Genomic DNA, 25208 nt, shown 5'->3' on the forward strand with positions numbered 1-25208 from the left:
GCATTACAGAACCAAGTCCTGGGAGAGAGATGCTTCATCTCCTATCACAAATAGAAGAGTATATCTTTCTATGCTTATGGTACATATGCTGAAATATACAGGTAACTTAAAAAATAAAGGAACCACCAACACAAAGTGTCTTAGATTCTACAAGTGTCTGGAACAATATTGGAGGGATGTGACACCATTTTTCTACAAGAAATTCCATCATATGGTGTTTTGTTGATGATGGTGGATAACGCTGTCTCAGGCACCGCTCCAGAATCTCCCATAACTGTTCAACTGTGTTGAGATCTGGTGACTGAGACGGCCATGGCATATGGTTTACATCATTTTCATGCTCATCAAACCATTCAAGTACCAGGACATTTTAACCCAAAACCTGGTTGCCTCTGCCAGGAGACTGACACTTGGCCGCAAGAGGCTCTTCCAGCAAGACAATAACCCCAAGCACAAATCAAAATCCACAACAACAAAAAATTGGATCACAAAATCAGCATTTTGCAATGGACATCTCAGTCTCCGGATATCAACCTCATTGAAAATGTGGTTTGAATTGAAGAGAGCAGTCCATAAGCGCAGATGAAAGATAACAAGGATCTGGAAAGATTCTTTATGGAAGAATGGTTTTAAGATCCCTCCCAATGTGTTCTTCAATCTCATAAAATATTTTAGAAAAGGCTCAGTGTCATTATCCTCTCAAGGGGAGGGTGCTGGAGTATTTAAAACAGGTGTACCAATAATTTTGACCACAATTTATTTGTATTGTTGTTGTTACTTGTTGTTTTTGTTGTTACTTGTTAAACAAAATCTCTTTCTCTGAGCAAATGTATTAGTACAGTAGCGATCCTCGCTATATGAGCCACATTACAATTCCCACCAAGCTGGTTAACCCTATTTGCACGATGCCTTTCAAACAAGCGACCCGCGTAAGCTTCCCTGCCCCGCTGTTTGCTACATTGGTGTCAGAAGTGGGATGGCGGGTGTAAGGCCACTGGACTGAGTAGTCGAGTCATGGGGACGTGCCTTCCCATTCGGAGGAGGCAGTGTATAGATCCTCGCTGTATGAGCCACATTACAACGTAGGGTATATGCTACAGCATATTTTGCATACTATATAGCTCAGCATTTGTATTATATATTTTATACAGTCTTTTTTGCTCATCTTTATCAAGGTTGCCAGTCATTTTGCACCTGACTGTATATAATGTCAGACTCGAGTATTTGACAGGCTTTTATGTGTAGTGGAATCTTACAGCTTGCTCAAGTTTCTCCCCTTTCAGTTTCTTCCAACACTTCATCAGTTTGTAAGGCACAGGAGGTTAGTGACCCCTTAATTGGGAAGGACACGCTTGTGGTAATGGCTGGAGCAGAATAATTGGAATGGTATCAAATACATAAACACATTTTTTCTGCTATTGTAAACACTTAAAATAAAAAGATTATGGTCAGGGAGTTCAGGATTATTTTATGTGTATGTAGGACATATGTGTATGGTGTGCAGACCTTCAGAAGTGCAGGTTAGGCTCCTGCCTGACTGCCCCGGTGTCATTGCCCCCACTTTGTTCTAATGACAGCAAACAAATTCTAATGACAGCAACAAATATTACCTGGTCACCCAAGGGCAAGGGGGAATTGTAATGTGTGCAGTGGGCCCTATGTTATTTAATGTCATTCTATTTGATTCTATTCTACATAATATTCAATTGCTTTTCCTTATACTGTATGACAAACTGACAAAACTGTGTAGAATTACTGATGCAAAAGAACTGTGTAGTTGAGAGTCATGGATATATTATGGTCTATGGTGAGAGTAATGTCATAGCAACATGATTAAAATCTGTCCAGTCTTTTCCTTACTGATTATGTAGGAGAGGAGACTAGGACAGGACTCGTAGTATATATACATTTTATGCAGTCTATTGTGATGACTTGATAATAATCTACAAGATCGTGTGAGAACAAGTTAATTCAATGCTACTTCGGGAGGGCAGGAGGTGACTCAGAAGATTCCAAGCGAAGCAGACACACCCCCGCCAACACCCTACGGGGCCACCTAGAACTTCTGTCATCGCTTACACTCTACTCTATATAATATTTGCCGTCTTTCTCCATAAGGCACCAAAAGCAACTGAACCATTGTAACGATAACACAATGGGTTGTATACAAAGCTTCAGGCAATGCTGTGACCGGCCGAAAAATACCAATGTCCGAATTAGTCTTCCAGCAGTGTGTTTCGTATGGCAGATTGCCATGATCATCTTATTCGGCATTTTTATCCGTTATAACGAGGAATCCGACGCACATTGGATAGAGCATAAAACATTTAATAACATATCCAGTAACATTGAGAACGACTTCTATTTCAGATATCCAAGTAAGTGACCCAAAATGACCTGCTCTTTTGCCTTTCAATTTTGATTGATGTTTTCTTTTTATATTGGTTTATTATTTTGATTTTATTTCACCAACCAAACATTTATGAAATAAAATGTGGTTGTTTTATTTAGAAACGTAGGCTATTAGGGTAGTCCTTTTCCACAAATGATCACTTTTTATTGTCATATTAAGAAAATTATTGAACACACAAGCTTATGAGAGCTGATGCTTCGCAATTCCATATGTTTATTTGTACTTGCATGGCAATGATCAGAACGTGAACATTATAGTTGAACATTGGATAAAATTATTCAATTAAACTTTTGTTCAGCAATAACATGTCATGTAATAGTTGTGAAAAATATAGATTATAATAGGTCTATTACCCAAGAGGTAGGATTTTTGTATTTTCCAGGAATGTCATACTAACTTTCAATGATCTGTCACATATACACACAGGTGTACAATATATTTCCAGTGGGCTTTGTCCCTCTTCCTAAAGTTCGTTATCCCCCACACCCTCTCACAACAGGTGCATCTGCAGACTCCCTGATGCTTATATCATACGAAATTGCTAGAATTACAAGATTAATAATGAACATCAAGGCGGTGCGTGTGTGTTACATGTGTGTGTTGTTGAGCTTCAGTTCAATTTGTTGTATAGAATCTTATTTCACCTGTTATAGAATTATGAGGGTGTGGTTGAATTTAGCTCAGTACAGGTGTGGGTGTCAGTCCTACCGCAGGACCATCTCTTATAGGGTGTTGGATGTCAGGTGATAAATTATTTTGCTGTCACAGTCTGTTGTATAGAGACCAATCATGCATGAGATCGAGGAGTAGGTCATTTGATCTCTGAAGTCAGTATGGGGACAATCTGAACTAGGCAGGGAGTTTTCTTCAAGGGCCATATTGTTTGTCTGGTACAAATAGATGCTGTATTTGTTAACCTGATATTATATAAGAGTGGGTAACATGTAGGATCTTAATTTGATCACCCTGTTGCAGGGGAACTTTCCTGCGATGCAGGACATTTAAAACTTGCAGTGTATTTAAGAAAAAAATGTTTTATTGTCACATACACCAGATAGGTGCAGTGAAATGGTTGTTGACAGAGTTAGCCTGGAGCAAATTAGGGTTAAATGCCTTGCTCAAGTACACATCAATTTTTCACCTTGTCGTCTCGTGTATTTGAGCCAGCAACCTTTTGGTTACTGCGCTAACTGTTAGGCTACATTATTTCCCTGCTGTAGCAAACTACCTCAAATTAAGATCCTAAATCTGTGGTAGTATATTAGACTGTTGTGTACACTTTTTATTTGAGCAACTAATGTTTCACAGTGCGAATGCAACCTGTTGTCCTCTTGAATGCACCAGACAGTTATGGCTGCTCATCTTGAAAATGATACTGGCTTGTTAATGCTAGTATTTATTCATACTGGTGTGTCCTGTGGATGTAGCCAAGAGTAATTTCTGTTGGCCATATGATTATTTTGGGGCGGCATGTATCCTAGTGGTTAGAGCGTTGGGCCAGTAACCAAAATGTTGCCAGATCGAATCCCTGAGCTGACAAGGTAAAAATCGTTCTGCCTCTGAACAAGTCAGTTAACCCACTGTTCCTAGGCCATCATTGTAAATAAGAATGTGTTCTTAACTGACTTGCCTAGTGAAATAAAGGTTAAATAAAAATAAATAAATTCACTTGGATGATGACTTTCAAAGGATGATGAATTTGGAAGTCAGTGACAGGGGGTGCGTGCTCAGTTCCCTCCTGTACTCTCAGTTCCCTCCTGTACTCTCTGTTCACTCATGACTGCATGGCCAGGCACGACTCCAACACAATCATTAAATTTGCCGATTACACAACCGCGGTAGTCCTGATCACCGACAACGATGAGACAGCCTATAGGGAGGAGGTCAAAGACCTGGCAGTGTGGTGCCAGGACAACAACTTCTCCCTCAACGTGATCAAGACAAAGGAGATGATTGTGGACTACAGGAAAAAGAGGACAGAGCACGTTCCCATTCTCATCGACGGGGCTGCAGTGGAGCAGGTTGAGAGCTTCAAGTTCTTTGGTGTCCACATCACCAACAAACTATCGTGGTCCAAACACCAAGACAGTCGTGAAGAGGGCACGACAAAACCTATTCCCCCTCAGGAGACTGAAAAGATTTGGCATGGGTCCTCAGAACCTCAAAAGATTCTACAGCTGCACCATCGAGAGCATGGTTGCATCACTGCCTGGTATGGCAACTGCTCGGCCTCCGACACTACAGAGGGTAGTGTGAACGGCCCAGTACATTACTGGGGCCAAGCTTTCTGCTATCCAGGACCTAAATACCAGGCGCTGTCAGAGGAAGGCCCTAAAAATTGTCAAAGACTCCAGTCACCCTAGTCATAGACTGTTCTCTCTGCTCTATTTGCACTGCCCCCCACCCCCTCTTTATACCACTGCTACTCTCTGTTGTCATCTATGCATCGTCACTTTAATAACTCTACCTACATGTACATACTTCCTCAAATAACCGGTGACCCCGCGCATTGTACCCCCTGAATAGTCTCGCTATTGTTATTTCACTGCTGCTCTTTAATTGCTTGTTACTTTTATCTCTTGTTCCTATATGTATTTTTTGAAACTGCATTGTTGGTTAGGGGCTCGTAAGTAAGCATTTCACTGTAAGGTGAAAACACCTGTTGTATTCGGAGCATGTGACTAATATAATTTGATTTGATTTGAATTTGTTTTGTAAAAAATGTCAAATTAAGTATTTGCGTCTACCAAGTTCACAATAATGTTTTGCATCCCTTTTTACCTGTACATTATTTATACAAACTGTATATGTTTATGTATGGCCTCCATACATCACCTTCTATGTTTTAGTCTGTATATTGTGTCTATGCCCTTGAGAATGCTCATGTTTTCCTTTTGAACGTTGTGGAACTGCAATGTGAGTATCCCAAGAAGCTTAATCTTGAGTTTCGGTATGGTACGTTCTAGATGAGCCCTCGATGATTTTGCATGGGGGATGTACACATTGTAAATATGGGGCTTCCAGCATGGACAGAAACCAAAACTTCTATGTAAACAGCTTTCTACTCGTACTATGGGTATCTATGAGGTTATTTGTGTATACTGTATCTACACAGTTAGTAACACAGAGATGTCCTTGAACCATGTTCGCATCATTTTCACTCTTGACATTTCCATTATCCCCCATGTCACCCTCACTCGCTCACACGCCATGTTGTGAAACAGGGTTTTTTGAAAGACGGGACAATCACAATAATTTTTCTTAATAATAACAGCATTAAAGATATATACAGTACCAGTCAAAAGTTTGGACACATCAACTCATTCAAGGGTTTTTCTTTATTTTACTATTTTCTACATTGTAGAAAAATAGTTTAAACATCAAAACTATGAATTAACACATGTAGTAACCAAACAAAGTGTTAAACAAAGCTAAATATATTTTATATTTGAGTAGCCACCCTTTGCCTTGATGACAGCTTTGCACACTCTTGGTATTCTCTCAACCAGCGTCATGAGGTAGTCACCTGGAATGCCTTTCAATTAACAGGAGTGCTTTGTTAAAAGATCATTTGTGGAATTTCTTTCCTCTCTTAATGCGTTTGAGCCAATCAGTTGTGTTGTGACAAGGTAGGGGTGTTATACAGAAGAAAGCCTTTTTTGGTAAAAGACCAAGTCCATATTATGGCAAGAATAGCTCAAATGAGCAAAGAGAAACGACAGTCCATCATTACTTTAAGACATGAAGGTCAGTCAATGCTGAAAATGTCAAGAACTTCAAGTGCAGTCGCAAAAAAACATCAAGCACTATGATGAAACTGGCATGAGGACTGACAGGAAAGGAAGACCCAGAGTTACCTCTGATGTAGAGAATGAGTACATTAGAGTTAACTCCACCTCAGATTGCAGCCCAAATAAATGCTTCACAGATTTCAACTCACAGACACATGTCAACATCAACTATTCAGATGAGACTGCGTGAATCAGGCCTTCATGGTTGCAATGCTGCAAAGAAACCACTACTAAAGGACACCAATAAGAAGAAACATGCTTGGGCCAAGAAACACGAGCAATGGACATTAGACAGGTGGAAATCTGTCCTTTCGTCTGATGAGTCCAAACCGCTGTATTTTTGTGAGATGCAGAGTAGGTAAATGGATTATCTCCGCATGCGTGGTTCACACCGTGAAGCATGGAGGAGGAGGTGTGATGGCGTGGGGGTGCTTTGCTGGTGACACTGTCTGTGATTTATTTAGAATTCAAGGCACACTTAACCAGCATGGCTACCACAGCATTCTGCAGCAAATCACCCTCCCATCCGGTGTGTGCTTAGTGGTACTATCATTTGTTTTCAACAGGACAATGACCCAACTCCAGCCTGTGTAAGGGCTATTTGACCAAGAAGGAGAGTGATGGATGGTTTAGGATGAGTTGAACCGCAGAGTTAATGAAAAACAGCCAACAAGTATTCAGCATATGTGGGAACTCCTGATTTGTTTAACAGTTTTTTGGTTACTACATGATTCCATATGTGTTATTTCATAGTATTTCATTATTATACAATGTAGTAGGTGTGTCCAAACTTTTGACTGGTACTGTATATAGACCAAAGTATCAGCTATCACACCATGTAAAGGAACAACCTCCTAATTAAAACATTTTTTCATAAAATACTCCTACTGTAACTCGATTTATGTCAACTCCATCAGAGGAATTTCATTTAAAACATTTATTGATCGAACAAGTGTTTAAAGGCCTTGATTGTTTCATTCTAACATTAGATTATTCAAATATGAAATACAAATCTCCTAACATCTTTTTGTCTTGTTTTACTTTGGCATGTTTTTCAGGATTCAGAACGTAAAACAAGATTTATTAAGGAAATATGATCCTTTATGTCCAGTACAGCAAATACTTCAATAGTGTAAGCATATATTGCATGACAATGGTTAACATATATTTTTCTGAATATTACCAAAAAAAATTGATGTTAAGGGGGTTAGCAATCTGTGACAAAGCTGACAAGCCACTGACGGAGTTGACAACAGATACAGTTGAAGTTGGAAGATCACATACACCTTATCCTTAAACTCAGTGTTTCACAATTCCTGACATTTAATCCTAGTAAAGATTCCCTGTGAGTAGTTAGTAGAGAAAATGATTTATTTCAGCTTTTATTTTTATCACATTCCCATTGGCTCAGCTTTTCTCACATTCCCAGTGGGTCAGAAGTTTACACACACTCAATTAGTATTTGGTAGCATTCTTTAAATTGTTTAACTTGGGTCAAACGTTTCAGGTGGTCTTCCACAAGCTTCCCACAATAAGTTGGGTGAATTTTAGCCCATTCCTCCTGACAGAGCTGGTGTAACTGAGTCAGGTTTGTAGGCCTCCTTGCTCGCACACGCTTTTTCAGTTCTGCCCACAAATGTTCTATAGGATTGAGGTCAGGGCGTTGTGATGGCCACTCCAATACCTTGACTTTGCCATTTTGCCCCAACTTTGGAAGTATGCTTGGGGCCATTGTCCATTTGGAAGACCCATCTGCGACCAAGATTTTACTTCCTGACTGATGTCTTGAGATGTTGCTTCAATATATCCACATAATTTTCCTTCCCCATTTATTTTGTGAAGTGCACCAGTCCCTCCTGCAGCAAAGCACCCCCACGACATGATGCTGCCACCCCCTGTTACGCTCTTCGATGGAAGGATCGGACCAAGGTGCAGCGTGGTAGGCGTACAGTTTAATTTATTAAATTAACACCGAAAAAACAACAAAATACAAAACGAACCGTAACGTCTAGTAGGGCTAAACAGCACAGTACCAAAAACAAGATCCCACAAACTACAGGTGGAAAAAAGGCTGCCTAACTATGATCCCCAATCAGAGACAATGATAGACAGCTGCCTCTGATTGGGAACCACACCCGGCCAACTTCGAAATAGAAAACATAGATTTCCCACCTTAGTCACACCCTGACCTAACCAAATAGAGAATTAAAAGGATCTCTAAGGTCAGGGCGTGACACCCCCGTGCTTCACGGTTCGGATGGTGTTCTTCGGCTTGAAAGCCTCCCCCTTTTCCCTCCAAACATAACAATGGTCATTATGGCCAAACAGTTCTATTTTTGTTTCATCAGACCAGAGGACATTTCTCCAAAAATTACAATCTTTGTCCCCATGTGCAGTTGTAAACCGTAGTCTGGCTTTTTTATGGCGGATTTGGAGCAGTGCCTTCTTCCTTGCTGAGCAGCCTTTCAGGTTATGTTGATATAGAACTTGTTTCACTGTGGATATAGATACTTTTGTACCTGTTTCCTCCAGCATCTTCACAAGGTCCTTTGCTGTTGTTCTGGGATTGATTTGCACTTTTCGCAACACATACGCAGCAAATAATCTATAGTATGACAGCTGCGTGGTCCCATGGTTTTTATACTTGCTTACTATTGTTTGTACAGATGAACATGGTACCTTCAGGCATTTGGAAATTGCTTCCAAGGAAAATCAGACTTGTGGAGGTCCACAAGTTCTTGACTGATATTTTTTTATTTTCCCATGATGTCAAGCAAAGAGGCACTAAGTTTGAAGATAGGCCTTGAAAAACATCCACAGGTACACCTCCAATTGACTCAAATTATGTCAATTAGCCTATCAGAAACTTCTAAAGACATGACATAATTTTCTGGAATTTTCCAAGCTGTTTGAAAGGCACAGTCAACTTAGTGTATGTTAAAACTTCAGACCAACTGGAATTGTGATACAGTGAATTAATTGTGATACAGTGAAATAATCTATTTGTAAACAATTGTTGGAAAAATTACTTGTGTCATGCACAAAGTAGATGTCCTAACCCACTTGCCAAAACTATAGTTTGTTAACAAGACATTTGTGGATTGGTTGAGAAACTAGTTTTAATGACTCCAACCTAAGTGTATGTAAACTTCCAACTTCAACTGTACTCAAAACAGATATATTCTTGTCTCTAAAAATAAAAGTTAATTACAAATATTTGTAAAACATGGACATTTGTTTATTTCACTTTCCCCAAGAAAAAATAACTATTCTACTGGATCTTTCAGCACTCTGACCGAGTGTATTGTTCTATAAAGTTGACAAATTGCATATTTTTCATCTTTATTCAAATGGTATACTACATAGCAATTTTGTTTTTCCTCAGTGACTGTAACTGTATGACTGTAAAACCTAATTAAAATGAATATGTGTCACGTTCTGACCTTTATTTCCTTTGTTTTGTCTTTATTTAGTAAGGTCAGGGCGTGAGTTGGGGTGGGCAGTCTATGTTTGTTTTTCTATGTTTGGTTTCTGTTTCGGCCTAGTATGGTTCTCAATCAGAGGCAGGTGTCGTTAGTTTTCTCTGATTGAGAATCATACTTAGGTAGCCTGGGTTTCACTGTTGGTTTGTGGGTGTTTGTTTCCGTGTGTGTGTTTGTCGCCACATGGTACTGTTTTGTTTTTGTAGAGTTCACATGATCGTTTATTGTTTTTTGTTCGAGTGTTCATTTGTCTTTATTTAAAACATTATGGACACTTACCACGCTGCATCTTGGTCCGATCCTTACTCCTCTTCAGACGAAGAGGAGATCTGCCGTTACAACATGTTTGAACCAAAAATCTTATTCTATCTTACTATATAAGGGAGATGGAGTTGACAGGTTACAGTTGTGACCATGGTGATTGCAATAATGTTTGTTTAAATCGCTCAGAAGTAGAGAACTTTTCCGACCATGAGTGGTCTTGTTGCACTATATTTAATCAGCAGGTGAAGAAGGGAAATCACATGAGAGTGTAAATGTACTCATCAGACATTTTACTACATAGTTTCCACAGAGGGTGGATAGCCTAGATATAAAATCAGCATAAAAATAAACGTCCTCTCCCTGTCAACTGCGTTTATTTTCAGAAAACATAACATGTGTAAATAGTTGTATGAACATAGCAAGATTCAACAACTGAGACACAAACTGAACAAGTTCCACAGAAATGGAATAATGTGTCCCTGAACAAAGGGGGGTTCAAAATCAAAAGTAACAGTCAGTATCTGGTGAAGCCACCAGCTGCATTAAGCATTGCAGGGCATCTCCTCATGGACTGCACCAGATTTGCCAGTTCTTGCTGTGAGATGTTACCCCACTCTTCCACCAAGGCACCTGCAAGTTCCCGGATTTTTCTGGGGGGAATGGCCCTAGCCCTCATCCTCGATTCAACAGGTCCCAGAAGTGCTCATTGGGATTGAGATCCGTGCTCTTCGCTGGCCATGGCAGAACACTGACATTCCTGTCTTGCAGGAAATCACACACATAACGAGCAGTATGGCTGGTGGCATTGTCATGCTGGAGGGTCATGTCTGCAGGAAGGGTACCAAATGAGGGAGGTGGATGTCTTCCCTGTAACGCACAGCGTTGAGATTTCCTGCAATGACAACAAGCTCTGTCCGATGATGCTGTGACACTCCGCCCCAGACCATGACGGACCCTCCACCTCAGATCAATCCCGCACCAGAGTACAGGCCTCGGTGTAACGCTCATTCCTTCAACGATAAATGCGAATCCGACCATCACCCCTGGAGAGACAAAACCGCGACTCATCAGTGAAGAGGACTTTTTGCCAGTCCTGTCTGACCATCAACAGTGGGTTGGTGCCCATAGGCAACATTGTTGCCGGTGATGTCTGGTGAGGACCTGCCTTACAACAGGCCTACAAGCCCTCAGTCCAGCCTCTCTCAGCCTATTGCCGACAGTCTAAGCACTGATTGAGTGATTGTGCATTCCTGGTGTAACTCAGGCAGTTGTTGTTGCCATCCTGTACCTGTCCCACAGGTGTGATGTTCAGATGTACCGATCCTGTGCAGGTGTTGTTACACATGGTCTGCCACTGCAAGGACAATCAGCTGTCCATTCTGTAGCACTGTCTTAGGCATCTCACAGTACTGACATTGCAATGTATTGCCCTGGCCACATCTGCAGCCCTAATGCCACATTCACACAGATGAGCAGGGACCCAAGGCATCTTTCTTTTGGTGTTTTTCAGAGTCTGTGGGAAGGCCTCTTTAGTGTCCTAAGCTTTCATAACTGTGACCTTAATTTTTTAAAACTAGGCATGTCAGTTGATAACAAATTCTTATTTTCAATGACATCCTAGGAACAGTGGGTTAACTGCCTTGTTCAGGATCAGAACATTCAGCTCAGGGATTCAATCTTGCAACCTTTCGGTTACAAGTCCAACACTCTAACCACTAGGCTACCTGCCACCCTTACTGCCTATTGTCTGTAAGCTGTTAGTGTCGTAATGACCGTTCCACAGGTGCATGTTCAATAATTGTTTATGGTTCATTGAACAAGCATGGGAAACAGTGTTTAAATCCTTTACAATGAAGATCTGTGAAGTTATTTGGATTTTTGCTAAATATCTTTGAAAGACAGAGTCCGGAAAAAGGGACGTTTCATTTCTTGCTGAGTTTAGTTTCCATGTCTAATTCATTCTCTTTGTAGAACAAGGATTAATATGTAACTGATTACAATTGACCCTCTCATTTCCCTAAGTGTTGATCTGCACCTTATACCCTTCCCTACCTCTCCCCCACCTACCACGCCTCGCCCTCTTTTTCCCCCAGGTTTCCAGGATGTCCATGTGATGATCTTTGTGGGCTTCGGTTTCCTCATGACCTTCCTGAAGCGCTACAGCTTCGGTGCCGTTGGCTTCAACTTCCTCATCGCCGGCTTCGGCCTTCAGTGGGCACTTCTGATGCAGGGATGGTTCCACTCTCTGGACCCAATGGACGGCAAGATCAAGATTGGCGTGGAGAGGTTAGAGTCCCTCGGTTTTTTGTCTAACAGCGTTAAACTTGTTTCTTTGAATCTTCTGTCCTTTGTGACTAATGAGATCAGTGAATGCTGGTGTCATATTTGATAGGTGAAAGTGATGTCACCACAGTGGTCACCTGGAAAGACGAAAGTGAATATTGTATGGATTTATATTAAAAAAAAAAACTTTACATTGTAATGTAAGTAACATAAACAAATCTCAACCCATCCAACAATGTATAGAGCCATTCTGGCTGACCATTCACTGACTATAATTGGACAGATACTTTACATATTATGTTTAACCTTATGAATGAGTCCTATGTGAATGAGTCAGTCGTGCAAAACATATGCCTACATCATTGAAATCAATCTATAGAATAACATGTGTGGATGGAAACGAATCCTGCATGCGTGCATGGTGGGAGTGCCAGAGAGAACCTATCGTGATGCCAGAGAAGTGGAGGAACCGGTCTGCATTTGAAAATCCCTTATGTATCACCTTTTACTGTTGATCCTCCTGGCTTGTGAGATATACTGTCTGTGGACACAATAATGTGAGGGCAAACAAAAACACAGTACTACATGTAATCACGCATTTATGATACTGTTGAAGTATTGTATTAACAGATAACACTCTATGTGTGGGTGCTTGTCTGTGTGACGTGTGTGTGTGTAAGCAAACGTGTGTGTGTGTGTGTGTGTGTGTGTGTGTGTGTGTGTGTGTGTGTGTCTGTGTGTGTGTAGGGGGGTTATGTGAGATCATAGAAATACTGTGCTTAGAGGGGGTGCAGCTCTGTGTGTGGTTTAATTTGTAACAAACTACTGAAGGATACAAATTGAACAAGTCAGTATACTGTATCATAAAGTTGGACTGGCAATTTAATAACAAGGTTCTTAAATGATTATTCAACTATTGGCCTTTGAGGATGAAGTCATTGTCATTATTTTCTGTGGCCATTTTAAAGGGACAATGATATGGTCATGCTACACTTTTAAAACATAGACTCACCAATATCCAGTTATTATTTGGGATACTTTAGTATTCTGTTTTTGAGTTGATGCATATAAACATAATATCCCGTTTACAATAACCATGAAAAGCTTGTATCCCGGTTATGAGAAAACCGGATATGATGCCTGGGATATGCTGATCTTAGATGGGATACTGTGGCATGTCAACACTTTATTCCCTTTACTGTTGTTTTCTGTGGTCTGTGCAGGCTCAGTTTAGCATGTCATGGTTGTTGTGTTATGATGTTTTCATCTGATTGTCAAACCAATTAACATAAAAAAGCATGCTATACCTGCACAGTTCCATCCACCATAATATTTCCAAAATAATGTATTTTGCTGATACTCCTTACTGGACCATATAGCCTACCGGTTAAGGCTACTTTCACCACAAATGTATATATGTTTCTGCTTATAATATCCGACATTTGGTAGGCCATATTATAATATCCGACATTTGGTAGGCCATATTATAATTTCTGACATTTGGTAGGCCATTTGTTTGTCAACTATAGTTAGATACATGCAGCTTCTCTTCTGTCATAACTTGTTGCCTCAGAAGACTAAATAAAATGTTCACGAGAATAATTTCATACATCGACAGAATGAATGCATTATTAATCAAGTTAATTAACACTGCTAAAGTTGAATGTTTTGTTTAGGGGCCGGTGAGAAAGATTGGAAAGATTGTTCCATTGCAGAATGTCCAAATGTCATCAGTTTGACCGGTTTAAAGGAAATGAAAAGATGAGAAAATGATAAACACGTTTCTGATAAGACTGTGTGCATATTTTATGTGGTTGAAATACTGTCTGAAATCATCTCTCCACTCCTGTTCCCAAGACTAAATGTATATTTGTTGTATAATTTCACTGCAAGAAATGCATAATTCTGCAGGAGTTAATATTACATTATTTTACATGTGAGAGGTTATAGGCCCACCCACTGTCAGTGTCCACATTTCAGTTATTATTCCATTTAACCCATATGAACTTCAATTAGGAATATTCTGTTTATTTCTGGAGACAGGGATACTCGTGAGCAGGATATCAAAGGTGCATGTAAACAGTTTATCCCAAATAAGCCGTTCAGGGGGATATGAGCTACTATCCGGAACACTGTGCACTTGTAAATGTAGTCAGTGACCAAATGACAAAATACAGCACAAACATATCTGGTACCAGGCTGACACTGACCCTGTATACATTCTAATCGTACCCTGGTTCTGTCCTTCTCAGCATGATCAATGCAGACTTCTGTGTAGCCAGCTGCCTGATAGCGTACGGGGCGGTGCTAGGCAAGGTGAGCCCAGTCCAGTTGATGGTGATGACGCTTTTTGGAGTCACTCTGTATGCTGTGGAGGAGTATATCATCCTCAGCCTCATACATGTAAGTCTTTACTAAATAATAAAGGCGTTAACATTAAGTCCTGCATAAAACCTGCATACATGGTTCTCAAGAATGGCACACAGTGATGCTGTGTCATGGTACGTGCTTGTTTGATTGATTGAATGCATTTACCTTTACAATAAAGCTTAATGGAATAGATGCAGATATCTATACTGAACAAAATTATAAACGCAACATGCAACAATTTCAAAGATTTTACTGAATTACAGTTCATATAAGGAAATCAGTTAAATTAAATATATTATTTAGGCCCTAATCTATGGATTTCACATGACTGTGAATACAGATAATACATTTGTTGGTGATAACTTTTTTATTAAAGTAAGGGAGTCGATCAGAAAACCAGTCAGTATCTGGTGTGACTACCATTTGCATCATGCAGCGTGATGTATCTCCTTTGCATAGAGTTCATCAGGCTATTGATTGTGGCCTGTGGAATGTTGTCCCACTCCTCCTCAATGGCTGTGTGAAGTTGCTGGATATTGGCGGGAACTGGAACACACTGTCATACACGTCGATCCAGAGCATCCCAAACATGCTCAATGGGTGACATGTCTGGTGAGTATGCAGGCCATGGAAGAACTGGGACCTTTAAAGCTTCCAGGAATTGTTTACAGATCTGTGTATTATCATTCTGAAACATCAGGTGATGGTGGCGGATGAATGGCATGACAATGGGCCTCAGGATCTCGTCACGGTGTCTCTGTGCATTCAAATTGCCATCGATAAAATGCAATTGTGTTCGTTGTCCATAGCTTATGCCTGCCCATACCATAACTCCACCGTCACCATGGGGAACTCTGTTCACAACCCTGACATCAGAAAACCGCTTGCCAACACGGTGCCATACACGTGGTCTGCGGTTGTGAGTTCGGTTGGACGTACTGTAAAATTCTCTAAAACAATGCTGGAGGCTGCTTATGGTAGAGAAATTAATATTAAATTGTATTCAATATTCTGGCAACAGCACAGGTGGACATTCCTGCAGTCATGCTGACTAAAGGAATGCTACACCTGTATAATAATCATGCTGTTGAATCAACTTTTAGATATGCCACACCTGTAAGGTAGATGGATTATCTTGGCAAAGGACAAATGCTCACTAACAGGGATGCAAACAAATTGGTGGTAAAAATTTGAGAGAAATAAGCTTTTTGTGCACATAAACATTTTCTAGGACCAACACTTTATATGTTGCATTTATATTTTTGTTCAGAGTACATACTAATAAGGTGGCTGGTTTACTGGATGTCATTCTACATTATAGGCCAGGGATGCTGGTGGCTCCATGGTGATCCACACATTTGGGGCTTATTATGGTCTGTCCATCTCGTGGATGCTGTACCGGCCCAACCTGGACCAGAGCAAGCATCGGATTGGCTCCGTCTATCATTCAGACGTCTTTGCCATGATCGGTGAGGCTGAGCCATAATGGTTGACACTTTTCACATTTGCCATACTCATATTGGTGAAACTGTATCAACATTGATCCAATCCTGCCCCATAGGAACCCTGTTCCTGTGGATGTTCTGGCCTAGTTTTAACTCGGCCATCTCGGACCACGGGGATGGGCAGCATAGAGCAGCCATCAACACCTACCTGTCCCTGGCCGCCACTGTCCTCACCTCCATAGCCATCTCCAGTCTCTCCCAGAAGACCGGCAAGCTGGACATGGTAATGTAATGGACCCACATGGTGTGCATTACATACATTAGCCCGGTCCCAGATCTGTTTGTGCTGTCCTGCCAACTCCTATGATCATACTGTATCTACTAACTTTTATCATGTACTGCATCTCCACTCAAGCTATTGGCCAACTCCTTTGTTCCAGGTTCACATCCAGAACGCCACACTGGCCGGGGGAGTTGCCGTGGGAACGGCAGCGGAGTTCATGCTAATGCCTTATGGGTCTCTGATTGTAGGATTCTGCTGTGGCATCATCTCCACCCTGGGCTACATTTATATCACGGTAACGTAGAATATGGAGTCACATCAGTTTCATTCATGAGTTTTCTGTCTGCAACATTTCACTAAATGTGCTTACTGAATGCAGTGAAGGAGTATAGTGGCTATTCGCTAGTATAATTGGGACTAGTTAGTGGCTTATGACTAGGCTACTCCTATTTGATTAGTGGTCATGTAGCTAGCTATGTGTCTTTGTCCCCTCAGCCATTCATGGAGAAATATCTGAAGATCCATGACACGTGTGGCATCCACAACCTCCATGCCATGCCTGGGGTCATAGGGGGCATTGTGGGCGCCATCACTGCTGCAGCCGCCAGTAAAGGTGTCTATGGCAAGGAGGGGTGAGTTCACAGGTTACAACTGTATACCCAAAGAATGGCCTGTTATTATTTCAGTCTGCACCAGTTTTAGGCCTAATTGGCAGCTTGAAGGTGGTGAACTGTAATTATTATGCACATGCAGTGGTGGCACAGAAGATGGGCAACAAGAATACTGCGGCAATGAAAAGAATGTCTGCTCAGTTGTTGCCGCTTCTAAATGTGATATTTTCCTTAGACTTACTGATATAGAGTAACAATATTGTTTTTTAAATAGGTTGAAAAACACGTTTGACTTTAAGGGGAAATGGAAAGATATGTTGCCGACCCAGCAGGGAGGACACCAGGCAGCAGGGCTCTGTGTTGCCCTCTGCTTTGGAATCGGAGGAGGAATCATTGTTGGTGAGAGTGGTGTCCCGATTAGGTTGTTTGTGTGTGTGTGTGTGTGTGTGTGTGTGTGTGTGTGTGTGTGTGTGTGTGTGTGTGTGTGTGTGTGTGTGTGTGTGTGTGTGTGTGTGTGTGTGTGTGTGTGTGTGTGTGTGTGTGTGTGTGTGTGTGTTTTCATGAGAACATGTTACAAGATAGCTGCCAAGTTACTGTGGTATTGTAGTATTGTTTGGCTGGGGTTGAATAATTTCTACATGTACTCAGTCGTGTACTTAATGTTGGTGAGATGTTGTGTTTGTCCCCAGGCTGTATCCTGAGGTTACCAATCTGGGGGGATGCTCCTGATAACAGCTGCTTTGATGATGACATCTACTGGGAGGTGAGATACTGAACTAAACCATTAGTCTAAATAGCACGAAGACCGTGAAGCCATGTTGGAGCTATTTTTCTGAAGGTGATTTCTTAGTTTTTCAGTAATATTGTACCCCTTTTATTTTAACTGATTTATGTCATTGTTAAAGGGAAGTGTATGTTTCTGTCACCCCTGTCACCTAAAAAACAGTGTTTCCCTCATACTGTCACGTCCTACATGGAATGGCCAGTACCAGTATTTAGCTATTAGCTTGTCTCCAGTCCAATAAGGGTTGTTTATTGTTATGTCTAAATAGTCTTTGGTTTGAAGAGGCTGAGGAAGGAAATGGTAGTGGAAACTATGTTTACCTCTTCTTTTACATGATATTGGAAGTTCTAATAAAAAAATGTTATATGATGATGATGATTTCTGCCCCCAGTTACCTGAGGATGAAGAGAACAATCCACCTACCGTGGAGTACAATAACCACATGCGGAACAAGGCCGTGTAAGTAGCAGATTTGTGCAACAGTGTGATTATGGAGTTTTAAAATATATTTTTTAAGGTTTATGTTTCTTACACCTCATGGTACAGCATGAGAACTGCTTTGGTTCTCATAAGATGTGTTATGTCAAGTATCATCAAGATGGCAGCAGTGTATGCCCTCCGCTAGTTCAAACAATCCATGTTTGGGCCCACACAATACTGTGAGTATCGCCTCAAATGTGTGGAGACAGCATGGCACCATCGCCTTCTTTGAAATGCTGTGGGTGTGTCCAGTGGCCTACCCAGATAGGGGTGCTCCATAGCTCTGCACGGGTGCTTTCTGAAAGTGACCTCTGAAAGTGACCTTGAAGTTACACAGTAACTCTTGTGCTTGGTCTGAAAATGACAATGATCCTGCTTTTAGAATAAGGGATTTTTTTTCTATTTAGGAGGTATTTGTCTATTTGATGTAAAACAATATAGAAAAGAACAGGAAACAACTTTTTATTCCATTTAAGTGAAGCAATTTGAAAATAGAAAGAGTGTACTGGTCATAATTTATGAATTAGCTGGCTGGCTGAGGCCTTGACATGATACCGCGTTGGAGAAGCTGTGCAGCCTATATATTTACTTTAATTTGATGGTTGATGTTTAAATATGTGTTTAGGGGCTGTATCAGTTTCACACAAAGGTTGTAACCTTAATGTAACCTTGTCATTTACAGAACAGAATCGAATATATCTTTGGAACGGAGACAGAACTGACGCTAGAGCCTGATGTCATCTCCCCCCTGCACTTTCAACTAATGGTCCTATCCTACACTGACTCCTGCTGGACAGAAACCAGTCATCTCCTCTTCACCACTCTTTATACTGTTCTGTTCATGGAATGTATAGAAACACTGATACTTGTTATCTTTAATGAAATCACATTGGAAAATAATAAAATAGCCAGATAAAATTGATGGTGGCATGTTTTATCACCAGTCAGGCATATGTCGAATCACAAGCAGACTCTTAATCATTCATATTAACTGTAAAATAGGCTACTGTATGTGACTGTACACAATGTCTTTATACAGCCCACACCTCCAGTGATGCTGGTGCTCCAATAATGATTGCAGTTTTTTTAGGTCCCATTGCTGGGGTGTTTCATAGGGGGGCCAAGGGGGGACCAAGAACCGTTCATGGGTGGCAATGGGAAATCAGCAAATCGGCTTCAACTATGATGTATTGAATAGCTGTTTCAAATGGTCATTTTCGTCTGCCCTAATCTATTTAAATAAAACAATAATTCACAAAAAAACTTTACTTGTCTTCTAGCACTGACTTTGCTGATAATTACTTTATAATTATAGATTTTTTAAAAACCTAAACCTTCCAACTCTGCACTTCATTCAACTGACAGCTGGGATCCACTATCCACAATGGGTGTGATGAAACAACGGAAGCCCCATTCATTTTCAACGGAGGGAAAAAAAGTGGGCAGATGGACCGCTGGGGAATGCGAGCATGCATGGGCAAGGGAGCGTGAACAGAGTTGGATTTAATTTGGGGAAAGTTTAACTTTATGCAAATACTTTGCGATATCGAGGCGTGATTGACCAATCAAAGCTCAGTATAGTTTCCAGCCACAACTGGATTGGCTGTTGATTCTAGCACTACCTAGCATGTTTGCTAGCACACAAATGAGGGCGAAGCTAGCGTAGCTATTTTAATTATCATTGTATTGTGGATCACGGCCATGAGAGAGAAGTTGCACTGTTCACTGCAGCTGTTTGATCCTCTCTCCATAGTCCTAAAGCCAGCCAGCCAGCCAAGCAAACAGCCTTCAAGCCCGCTCTAAGGCGTCCACATGGTTCTAAGCCCACCCGCGAATGGTCTAACAGTGTTACACTATACTAAACAAAAATATAAACGCAACATGCAACAATTTCAAATATTTTACTGATTTCCAGTTCATATAAGGAAATCAGTCAATTTAAACAAATATATGAATTTATGAATTTCACATGACTGGGAATACAGATATGCAGCACAGATACCTTAGAAAAAAGGTTGGGGCGTGGATCAGAAAACCAGTCAGTATCTGTTGTGACCACCATTTGCCTCATGCAGTGCAATGCATTTCCTTTGCATATAGTTGATCAGGCTGTTGATTGTGGCCTGTGGAGTCTTGTCCCACTCCTCTTCAATGGCTGTGTGAAGTTGCTGGATATTGCCAGGAATTGGAACACGCTGTCGTACACGCCGATGCAATTGTGTTAGTTGTCTGTAGCTTATGTCTGCCCATACCATAACCCCACCAGCCCCATGGGGCACTCTGTTCACAACGTTGACATCAGCAAACTGCTTGCCCACACGACTCCATACAAGTGCTCTGTGGTTTTGAAGCCAGTTGGACGTACTGCCAGTTGAAGCCAGTTGGACGTAATTCTCTAAAACTATGACTTATGGTAGAGAAATTAACTTTCAATGGTCTGGCAACAGCTCTGGTGGATATTCCTGCAGTCAGCATGCCAATTGCACGCTTCCTCAAATCTGTGGCAATGTGTTGTTTGACAAAACTGCACATTTTAGAGTGGCTGTTTTTTGTCCCTACCAAAAGGTGCACCTGTGTAATGATCATGCTGTTTAATCAGCTTCTTGATATGTCACACCTGTTAGGTGGATGGATTATCTTGGCAGAGGAGAAATGCTCACTAACAGGGATGTAAACACATTTGTGCACTACATCTGAGAGAAATAAGCTTTTTGTGCTTATGGAACATACATGTGCTTATTGCTCACATGGAGCAATCCAAACAAAAGACAACTAACTACAAGCACGTATATCCTACCAACGGGAAATGAAAAACTGTAATATCTTATGTTTCACCGAGTCGTGGCTGAACGACGACATGAATAACATACAGCTGGCAGGTTATTCACTATATTGGCAGAATAGAATAGCAGCCTCTGGTAAGACAAGGGGTGGCGGTCTTTGTATATTTGTAAACAACAGCTGGTGCACGATATCTAGGGAAGTCTCAAGGTTTTGCTTGCCTTTGCCAGCTCATGATAAGCTGCATACCACTATATCTACCTAGAGAGTTTTCATCTTTATTCTTCATAGCTGTCTATTTACCACCACAAACCGATGCTGCCACTAAGACCGCACTCAATGAGCTGTATACAGCCATAAGCAAACAGGAAAATGCTCATCCAGAGGCGGCGCTCCTAGTGGCCCGGGGACTTTAATGCAGGGAAACTTAAATCCGCTTTACCTTATTTCTACCAGCATGTTAAATGCGCAACCAGAGGGAAAACAAATTAAAACCATCTTTTACTCCACACACAGAAACTCGTACAAAGCTCTCCCTCACCCTCCATTTGGCAAATCTGACCATAATTCTATCCCCTGATTCCTACTTACAAGTGAAAATTAAAGCAGGAAGCACCAGTGACTTGGTCAATAAAAAAGTGGTCAGATGAAGCAGATGCTAAGCTACAGGACTGTTTTGCTAGGACAGACTGGAATATGTTCTGAGATTCCTCCGATGGCATTGAGGAGTACACCACATCAGTCACTGGCTTCATCAATAAGTGCATCTATGACGTCGTCCACACAGTGACTGTACGTACATACCCCAACCAGAAGCCATGGATTATAGGTAACATCCGCACTGAGCTAAAGGGTAGAGCTGCTGCTTTCAATGAGTGGAACTCCGACATGGAAGCTTATAAGAAATCCCGCTATGCCCTCCGACAAACCATCAAACAGGCAAATCGTCAATACAGGACTAAGATCGACTACTACACCGGCTCGGATGCTCATCGGATTCGGCAGGGCTTGCAAACTGTTACAGACTACAAAGGGAAGTACAGCCGAGAGCTGGCCAGTGACACGAGCCTACCAGACGAGCAAAATTATTTCTATGTTCGCTTTGAGGCAAGTATCACTGAAACATGCATGAGAGCATCAGCTGTTCCAGACGACTGTATGATCACACTCACCGCAGCCGATGTGAATAAGACCTTTAAACAAGTCAACATTCACAAGGTACCAGGATGTGTACTCCGAGCATGCGCTGCCCAAATGGCAAGTGTCTTCACTGACATTTTCAACCTCTCCCTGTCTGAGTCTGTAATACCAACATATTTCAAGCAGACCACCATAGTCCCTGTGCCCAATAACTCTAAGGTAACCTGCCTAAATGACTACCAACCAGTAGCACTCATGTCTGTAGCCATGAAGTGCTTTGAAAGGATGGTCATGGCTCACATCAACACCATTATCCCAGAAACCCCAGACCCACTCCAATTTGCATACCGCCCCAATAGAACCCCAGATGATGCAATCTCTCGTGCACTCCACACTGCCCTTTTACACATGTACAAAAGGAACACCTATGTGAGAATGCTATTCATTTACAGCTCAGCGTTCAACACCATAGTGCCCTCAAAGCTCATCACTAAGCTAAGGACCCTGGGACTAAACACCTCCCTCTGCAACTGGATCCTGGACTTCCTGACAGGCCATCCCCCAGGTGGTAAGGGTAGGTAACAACACATCCGCCATGCTGATTCTCAACACGGGGGCCCCTCAGGGGTGCGTGCTATGTCCCCTCCTGTACTCCCTGTTCACTCAGGACTGCACGACCAGGCACGACTCCAACACAAAATTAAATCAAATCAAATTTTATTGGTCACATACACGTGTTTAGCAGATGTTATTGTGAGTGTTGGGAAATGCTTATGCTTCTAGATCCGACAGTGCTGCAGTATGTAACAGGTAATATCTAACAATTCCACAACAAAACCTAATACACACAATCTAGTAAAGGAATGGATAAGAATATATAAATATAAAATATATGGATACAATAGATAGTATAGTGACAGTGCGGCTAAGATGCAATAGATAGTATAGAATAGATAGTGTAGAATACAGTATATACAAATTAAATAAGTAATGCGAGATGGCATTTATTAAAGTGTCCAATGATATCAAGTCTGTAGGTAAGCAGCTGCCTCTCTGTGCTAGTGATGGCTGTTTAACAATCTTGAGATAGAAGCTGTTTTTCAATCTCTCTGTCCCAGCTTTGATGCACCTGTACTGACCTCACCTTCTTTTTTTCCCCCCTTTGTTTGTTGAATTTTCCCCCTTTTTCTCCCCAATTTTGTGGTATCCAATTGTTTTTAGTAGCTACTATCTTGTCTCATCGCTACAACTCCCGTACGGGCTCGGGAGAGATGAATGTTGAAAGTCATGCGTCCTCCAACAACCCAACCAAGCCGCACTGCTTCTTAACACAGCGCACATCCAACCCGGAAGCCAGCCGCACCAATGTGTCGGAGGAAACACTGTGCACCTGGCAACCTTGCACTGCGCCCGGCCTGCCACAGGAGTCCCTGGTGCGCGATGAGACAAGGATATCCCTACCGGCCAAGCCCTCCTTAACCCGGACGACGCTGGGCCAATTGTGCGTCGCCCCACGGACCTCCCGATCGCGGCCGGTTGCGACAGAGCCTGGGCGCGAACCCAGAGTCTCTGGTGGCACAGCTGGCGCTGCAGTACAGCGCCCTTAACCACTGCACCACCCGGGAGGCCCTGACCTCACCTTCCAGATGGAAGCGGGGTGAATAGGCAGTGGCTCGGATGGTTATTGTCCTTGATTATATTTTTTCCTTCCTGTGACATCAGGTGTTGTAGATGCCCTGGAAGGCAGGTAGTTTGCCCCTGGTGATGCGTTGTGCAGAACGCACCACCCTCTGGAGAGCCCTGCGGTTATGGGCGGTGGAGTTGCCATACCAGGCATTGATACAGTCCGACAGGGTGCTCTTGATTGTGCACCTGTAAAAGTTAGTGAGGGTTTTCGGTGACAAGCCCTCACCTCCTCCCTGAAGAGGCGCTGTTGCACCTTCTTCACCACATTGTCTCTGTGTGGGTGGACCATTTCAGTTTGTCCGTGATGTGTACGCCGAGGAACTTAAAACATTCCACCTTCTCCGCTACTGTCCCGTCAACGTGGATAGGGGGCGGCTCCCTCTGCTGTTTCCTGAAGTCCACGATCATCTCCTTTGTTTTGTTGACTTTGAGTGAGAGGTTATTTTCCTGTCACCACACTCTGAGGGCCCTCACCTCCTCTCTGTAGGCTGTCTCATCGTTGTTGGTAATCAAGCCCACTACTGTTGTGTCATCTGCAAACTTGATGATTGAGTTGGAGGCGTGCATGGCCACGCAGTCATTGGTGAACAGGGAGTACAGGAGGGGGCTGAGAACACACCTTTGTGGGGCCTCAGTGTTGAGGATCAGCGGAGTGGAGATGTTGTTTCCTACCTTCACTACCTGGGGGTGGCCCGTCAGGAAGTCCAGGACCCAGTTGCACAGCGCAGGGTCAAGACCCAGGGACTCAAGCTTAATGATGAGTTTGGAGGGTACTATGGTGTTGAATGATGAGCTGTAGTCAATGAACAGCATTCTTACATAGGTATTCCTCTTGTCCAGATGGGATAGGGCAGTGTGCAGTGTGATGGAGATTGCATTGTCTGTGGATCTATTGGGGCGGTAAGCAAATTGAAGTGGGTCTAGGGTGACAGGTAGGGTGTAGGTGGTATGATCCTTAGCCAGTCTTTCAAAGCACTTCATGATGACAGAAGTGAGTGCTACAGGGCGATAGTAATTTAGTTCAGTTACCTTGGCTTTCTTGGGAACAGGAACAATGGTGGCCATCTTGAAGCATGTGGGGACAGCAGACTGGGATAGGGATTGAATATGTCCGTAAACACAGCAGCCAGCTGGTCTGCACATGCTCTGAAGATGCGGCTAGGGATGCCATCTGGGCCGACAGCCTTGCGAGGGTTAACACGTTTAAATGTTTTACTCACGTCATCCATGGAGAAGGCGAGCCCACAGTCTTTGGTACCAAGCCACGTCGGTGGCACTGTATTGTCCTCAAAGCATGCAAAGAAGTTGTTAAATTTGTCTGGAAGCAAGACGTCAACATCCGCGACAGGGCTGGTTTTCTTTTTGTAATCCGTGATTTTCTGTAGACCCTGCCAC

General features: G+C 42.2%; 1 protein-coding gene across 1 annotated transcript; it reads left to right on the top strand.

Annotated features, from left to right (window-relative positions):
- The first annotated feature begins 2139 nt into the window (after positions 1 to 2139).
- LOC139373601 (ammonium transporter Rh type C 1-like) lies at positions 2140 to 19456 on the top strand. Its single transcript, XM_071114293.1, has 11 exons — positions 2140 to 2378; positions 12044 to 12236; positions 14486 to 14636; positions 15925 to 16072; positions 16165 to 16331; positions 16489 to 16626; positions 16827 to 16963; positions 17217 to 17341; positions 17632 to 17705; positions 18118 to 18185; positions 18889 to 19456. The coding sequence occupies exons 1-11, from the start codon at positions 2156 to 2158 to the stop codon at positions 18926 to 18928; spliced, it is 1464 nt and encodes a 487-aa protein (XP_070970394.1). The 5' UTR covers positions 2140 to 2155; the 3' UTR covers positions 18929 to 19456.
- The last annotated feature ends 5752 nt before the right edge of the window (positions 19457 to 25208 follow it).

This window comes from Oncorhynchus clarkii, chromosome 2 (genome assembly GCF_045791955.1).
Source record: "Oncorhynchus clarkii lewisi isolate Uvic-CL-2024 chromosome 2, UVic_Ocla_1.0, whole genome shotgun sequence".
Taxonomy (NCBI): Eukaryota; Metazoa; Chordata; class Actinopteri; order Salmoniformes; family Salmonidae; genus Oncorhynchus; species Oncorhynchus clarkii.

Bases quoted from the DNA above. Each gene is read 5' to 3' on its own strand.
- LOC139373601 (XM_071114293.1), top strand. From the start codon at position 2,156: ATGGGTTGTATACAAAGCTTCAGGCAATGCTGTGACCGGCCGAAAAAT. The intron at 12,237-14,485 runs GTTAGAGTCCCT...TGTCCTTCTCAG, and splicing joins ATCAAGATTGGCGTGGAGAG to CATGATCAATGCAGACTTCT. The intron at 17,342-17,631 runs GTGAGAGTGGTG...GTTTGTCCCCAG, and splicing joins CGGAGGAGGAATCATTGTTG to GCTGTATCCTGAGGTTACCA.